Here is a 6929-nt window from a genome sequence, read left to right as displayed (position 1 = left end):
TGAAATATATATATATGGAAAAGATGAAAAAATATCTATACATATAATACTAGACAACGAACTATTTGATTTTTATTTCTTCTGCAATTATCAGCAATTCAATAAAACTATATACAATCGTTAATATAAAGAGAAGTAAAATCGCTCGATCAGGCACGTAGTTATATGCTGTAACCTTCTGAAGTAATGCGTCAATACTTTACCTTGAACGGGATTCTCTTGAAATATGGTCAGGGTTGTTTACAAGTTGCATCTGAATTAGTTTTGTTGATGTTGAAACATATTATTAATTATGTATTTTGTAAAATAGTACATAAGTTACATTACAAAATTGTAATAATAAATAAAAGGATAATAATGTGATAATAATGAAATTATTATATAATATTAAAACTTATTAAAACTAAAATAAATTAATGAAAAAGGACAGAAATGATCTTTATATGTATAAGTAGTATCTTAGAAAATATTTTTTAAATTTTATTTTGTATATGGAGTTCTTATTTTTTTAATAGTATGATGATGTATCGCAAAACGATTACTCAAATTGCATCTGCACTTTTGTTGGGTATTATGTACTTAATGAAACGAGATGTTTATTATCGAAGATCATCGTGCGTTTTTCATTTAAGATTATTAGGTATTATGTGCCGATTCAAAGGTCATTCTCGATTTTGCGTTCTAGTAGAGCGAACAGAAGTGCTTCGTGTTATACAATGATCACTCTTGTATTATTCCGGCATAAAATATACATAAGTACTTTAACAAAAGAAATTAATAGATATTGCGAAAAATTTATTAATTGCAATAGTAATAATAATAATAATTAAAATAATACAAAAATAATTTACGATTTATAAATATCGTATCTTGTTAGTTTAAGGGAATCCTAAAGACGATTAATCATATTGTAAATACTTACATATGTACAGACGATTTACGTATTATTGACACATCACTACATCAATATCTCACTCACGCATGTCACATATACATATAAATTTTCGTGTAACAATTACGTTTTAATTAGACATCTAAGTCCAATTTTAAGAACTGCACGTTGTTTCTTCATGTAAATTACTAGTCTGTGAACTATTATTTCATAGGTATAGATTGTACAACTTTTACATGAAGCAAATGTTGTCACAATGTGACAGTTCTGAAGCATATTGGACTAAGAAATAGTAAAGATTTCAATTTCGAAATCTTTTGTCGTTCTTAGCATAGATTCCATCTCACAGACACGTATTAGTGTGTATATTTTAATCTTGGAAAAGGATTTTTAAATCAGTAAGAGAGGAAAAAAGTAATTGTTATACAAAAATTATATAGTTTCGCCGGTAATACAAACGACTTTAGGGTCCCTTTAATGTAAGCGAATATTGAAATTGATATACTTTAGTAATAATTGTAAGCTTGTAAAAAAATTGTTTTTGAAATATATTGAAGTGTCTATTAAATTACTATTATGAATTGTTAATATATTATTATTATATCGTTGAGAAATATATTATATTTAGTAAATTGATATAATTATTACCTTAATTAACTAACTATAACAATAAGCGTTCACATGTGTTACAGAGAAGATCCCTCGGAGAGGAATCCTCGGGGCAATGATGTTCTTGGCTTGTATGTTCTCCTACGTCATTCGTACTAATTTATCCATATCTATTGTCGCTATGGTAAACACTACAAGCAAAGACGGTGGCAGCGGACCAGCTTGCAGTATAGCAAATATAAAAAGCAATAAAAGTGTCGTGCTTAAAGATGTAAGTCTGCACATTCGTAAAATTTGCATGTGAATATATTGTCAGTCCACGTAATTATTGATAAACATATTGTGAATATTATATTATATTACAGCACAAAATGTAATACATTTAAATAATGACTTACTCCGAGCATTATTAATAGATATTTTTTCACGTAATTGAATTCTTTTAGGATAGACTTCCGAAAAGGTAAAACCTTCGATTTTGTTGTCGATTGATATACTACAGTATTTTGGTGTGCTGATTACAAATATGATTATAAAAATTACCGATTACAAGATTATTTTCAGGGTCAAATTATAAAAAAAACACATTTTTTTTTTACATATTTGACTTTGAAAATGACTTTATCACCAATTTTTATGGTCACAATCAGCACATCAAAACACAGTAGTATTGACAACAAAATCGGGTTCATTTTTTCGGAAGTCCATCTTTCTTTCTTTGCAGAAGGTGTATATTCTGTAATATTATAAATGTATGTTCTCTTACATTTTAGTTTGGAGAGCGTTTCGAATGGAATCAACATATTCAAGGTCTATTGCTATCTGGCTATTTTTATGGTGTCCTGCCGGCTAGTGTACCAGCTGGAATGTTAGCTGAAAAATATGGGGGCTCTAAAGTAGTAGCGTAAGTATTATAATTGAATAAATTAATTACCGTTAATCAACTATCTATAATTATTATACTTTTGTGACATTAGATTCGCCACATTGATACCCGCAGTATTAAATCTTCTGATGCCTTGGGCTGCTAGTGTTCACTATGGTTTTGTTTTTGCACTTCGTTTTATAATGGGATTTTTCGGAGTAAGTTACCTCACTCTATATGATTTTTCTAAGTTGTATTATTATGTTTAATATTATATAAATTATATAAATTTTGAAGTAAGATGTAAATTTTCAGTAAGACTATAGTATATTAATTTATAGGGCGCTGTTTATCCTGCTCTTCACGCGATGATTGCCAGATGGGTGCCTCCTGGTGAGAAGGGCATGTTTGTATGGACTATGCAAGGTATTACTCTCTTCTTCATTTCTTTATCTTTAAAATAGAATACTTGTTTTAATAAAATATATATTAACGCTGGTTTCCTTTTTTTAAGGTGGTCCATTTGGAACCGTGGTAACATTCGCTTTATGCGGTGCGGTGATCAGTGCTTATGGATGGAAAGCTGCATTTTATGTTACAAGCGGGCTTATGTTAGTTTTTTATGCTTTGTGGGTATTTCTAATCTATGATACACCGGATTTGCATCCTGGTATTACAGATAAAGAAAAAACGTATATAAAGGAACAAATAGGCACTACCGTCTCGAAACAAAAAGTATGACATATATAATAGTTATTTCTTGTATTTTTTATTTTTTTATCATTCAATACTTTATTTGACAAAGAATGTGTGCGTGTGTGTATGTGTGCGCGCGCGCGCGTGTGTGTACATTCTTCGTCAAATAAAGTATTAAATAATAAAGAATAAAAAAATAGAATTAAATAATTATAAAATAGACTAATGCTTGCATCTTTTATACAGGTCCAACTACCGGTGAAAGCAGTCGCTACATCTCCACCGTTCCTAGTATTATTGTGGGCTCACTTTGCAAACATGTGGGGTATTTATTTCATCGCTACAAATGGACCCAAATACACGTTAGAAGTCCTTGGTTTCAATATGAAATCGGTATTTTTTATAATTTTGTTTTAATTAAAACATCATTTTATCTTATCATTACTGAAGACATTTCTAATATTTTTATGTGTAGGGTGGCGCAATAACTGGATTACCTTACATAGCTAGACTAGGCGCTGGAGTATTATTTGCAGCAGCAGGCGATTACGTACGAAGGAAGAAGTTTTTATCTTTAGGCTGGATAAGAAAAATATTTATGCTATTCTGTAAGTAATTTAAAACAGTTACGTTTGTCGTAATTTCGAAATTGAGTTATTAAAATATATGTGTACGTAAACAATTATTATTTAACCGATAATTCATAAATATGACTCACAGCTCACATGGGACCTGCAATTTGTCTGGTAGCAATGACATACGTAGGTTGTGATGCTACAGCTGCGATAATAATGTTAATACTAGCGTTGGCCTTCAATGGGGCCGCCTGCCAGACCAGCTTACAGAATCATCAAGACTTGGCACCAAACTATGCCGGTTCTTTATATGGAATTATGAACACATTTGGTAGTTTTCCCGGATTCATCATTCCACCTATTATTGGCGCTTTAACCAATGAAAGAGTATGTTATCTTTCTATACCAATTATGTTAAAAATACAAATAAGTTTTCTAATTTGTGAAAATGTGGTTTATTAAAAATATATACACCATAAGCGTGTATAAAATAATTATATATATTTTTTATATTTTTATGTATTTGTGCGTTTTTGTTATTATATATAATTGTAGATATAATTGTATTTGTACTTTATTTTGTATTTTTTTTAAATTTTATTTATCTTTATTAATATATTATATTTTACAGAAATTATGCGTTTCGCAGATTATCTCCGTGTCCAAATTCATTCTTAGTATATCAATGTTTCGTGAACATTGCAGCAGTTCACTTCATGAGGACGAGGAACAGCCTGATACTGAGTTGTTCCTTTGTGTGATTCCCTTTATATATGCTGATTTTGTAAAAAGGGAATTATTTGAAAGAACAACTTAGGCTGTGTTCCAAATTTACTGCTAGAACTAAAAATGCTACAGTTTACGTTACGTGCACTATAGATTTTCAGTACTGGCAGTCAATTTTGGAACACAGCCTTAGTATCAGGCTGTTCCTCGCCGTAATAAAGTGAACTGCAATCTTCATGAAACGTAGGCATTCTAAAAATAAATTTCGACACGAAGATAACCCGCGAAACGCATAATTTCTATATACAAAAGTGAAAGTCACAAGAATAATATTATATTTTGTATTGTAGAACGGTGTGGAAGAATGGCGTATAATGTTTTGGATATCGTCGGTAGTATTTACATCAGCAACAATTCTCTTTTGGCTATTTGGATCTGCGGAAATTCAGTCATGGAACGATTCGACTCATACTAAAGTGCCTACTGTTTCTGAAGAGGAAAAGCAGATAAACGATACGATGAAAGATGGAATCGATACGGAAACTGAGGAAAATGAACGTCTCTAATGAATTAGGAAATGAAATAAAATGAAAAAGTCCACACAGCACAAAAAGGTTGTAGAAATATTTTACTGCAAGATTGCAAAAACTTTGCGAAATGTTGCTGCTATATAATGATGATATAATGTAAAATGTCTATTTTTTTAAATATTGCAATACATTGTTACAGCAATATGTTACATTACAATATGTTACATTATAATATGTGTTAGTGTTTTTGATAATATTTTTAATGCATTATATTAAAATATTTTAACACATAACACTTTTAAGAATATAAGTTTTTAAATTAATTTTTATTCAGAAGAATCAAATTTACTTTTGTCTTAAAATTCAATTTTGAGTACTCATCTTTTCAAAGAATTGTTAAAATATAAGTTAAAAAATCTTTTTTATCTTTTATTCTATCTTATATAAGTTTTTATTTACGAGAGAATAAAATTCCGTCATTCACGTCCATTTTGTGGCAGTGGCGCATACTGATCGCGGCTAAGACGCAACATATTATTTTTTACAATATCTTTGAAAAGTTACTGCAATATTGCTGAAGTAATATTACAAAAAAAAATTTCACAATTGCACTTTAATATGCAATGTTGTAAAAATATTACTGCAAATTTCTGTGCTCTATGAGAATATGTATATTTATGTCTGTACAAAAACTAATACTACAGTATGTCAAGAAGACAGAGTGCATAAAATTGCTGCAAAATTTTACCTCTCTGTTAAAATGTCATACTTTATACACAATTACAGACCAACGTTTGTATAGCTTCTAATTATTAGATGCACATAAAAAGGTAATCGTTAGATTGATTATTATTATATCAAAACGTGAAACGGGAGAATTGAAATGATGTACAGAATATTCAATATAAGGTACGGTCAACGTGATACTACAAATGCTGGGAAGCATTCTTTGTAATTGGTCAATTAGTAAAATTTTTTCTTCTGATTGATCAATTAAATGCCTTGACCGTGCCCATAGAATGTTCAATACGTTTAGAATATGCTCCAGTTACTGATACACGTTGCTAGAATATCACGATATATCTTTCATCAAAATCTGATTTATTTTTTTAGATAAAGAGTTATTTTTTCACTGCTCTTTTTTATTGTAACATATAAGACTGTGGGAATTAAAACTTAGATTTTATACACTATTCGTAATTTTCAAGCGTTTGTATCATTTTGAATGTTTAAGTATTTATATATTTCATATATTTGATATTACACTTTGTCATTCATACATTTGGGAAGTGTTGGGAAGTGTCACGGTCGTTAAATATCCGGGAGAAGAGGGCTATAAACGTGGTATTCAAACAATGTAATATATTGAAATGTAAGAATACTCTGTAGTGCATTTTTTGATTTCGTGCCAAAGTACACGTATGTTGCTCTCATTTAACACTCGACGAAACTGTCGATATATTTAATATTAGATTGAGGAACCTTGGCATTGTCTTCAAGCCATTAAACAGTCCAGGTTACTCGATATTAAATACATTACGCTTGATATATTATATGAATAATTTTATATATATATATATATATATATAATTATATATATATATATGTATATATTTCTTGTTATACTAAATCCTTCTTTATGAAGCAGTTTTATAGCTATGATAAATATTGGCACAATAGTTTAATCGCGATTTAAATGATCTTAATTCTTTGAGACTATAAATTATTTCAAAGGACATCTCAAATAAATGCAAAATATATTGAATACGAAATCTCGCTCTTTACGTAACAACTTGAACTCCATTGATCGCGTATAACAAGAAATCTGTATTATGTATATATTCTTTCCGTCGTTTACGAGCGCTCAAATGTGTACAAATGTAGTTATAATGATAATATGAACTCATCTTCTAATTTTCATTTATAAGATGCATCCGTGAAAGAAGTGGCAATGTCAAGATTGAATTTTTTTGCAGCTAGAGAAAGATATTGCGCTCGTGAATAAGCGGAGAATTACATTATGTTTATAGATCATG

The 6929-nt window shown here is 29.6% G+C and overlaps 1 protein-coding gene across 1 annotated transcript in view; it reads left to right on the top strand.

Annotated features, from left to right (window-relative positions):
• The window catches only part of LOC108753283 (sialin-like), a 13056-nt gene extending 8049 nt beyond the window's left edge, over positions 1-5007 (top strand). Inside the window, exons 3-11 of the mRNA XM_018494747.1 lie at positions 1585-1772; positions 2275-2405; positions 2479-2584; positions 2708-2792; positions 2881-3101; positions 3309-3455; positions 3538-3670; positions 3783-4024; positions 4714-5007. Of these exons, the coding sequence (XP_018350249.1) occupies positions 1585-1772; positions 2275-2405; positions 2479-2584; positions 2708-2792; positions 2881-3101; positions 3309-3455; positions 3538-3670; positions 3783-4024; positions 4714-4929 (1469 nt within the window). The 3' untranslated portion in view covers positions 4930-5007. The remainder of the gene's footprint in view (positions 1-1584; positions 1773-2274; positions 2406-2478; positions 2585-2707; positions 2793-2880; positions 3102-3308; positions 3456-3537; positions 3671-3782; positions 4025-4713) is intronic.
• The last annotated feature ends 1922 nt before the right edge of the window (positions 5008-6929 follow it).

Source organism: Trachymyrmex septentrionalis, unplaced genomic scaffold (genome assembly GCF_001594115.1).
Source record: "Trachymyrmex septentrionalis isolate Tsep2-gDNA-1 unplaced genomic scaffold, Tsep1.0 scaffold68, whole genome shotgun sequence".
NCBI lineage: Eukaryota > Metazoa > Arthropoda > Insecta > Hymenoptera > Formicidae > Trachymyrmex > Trachymyrmex septentrionalis.
The sequence above is the reverse complement of the archived record's forward strand: the minus strand, read 5'-3'. Positions and strand labels throughout refer to the sequence as shown.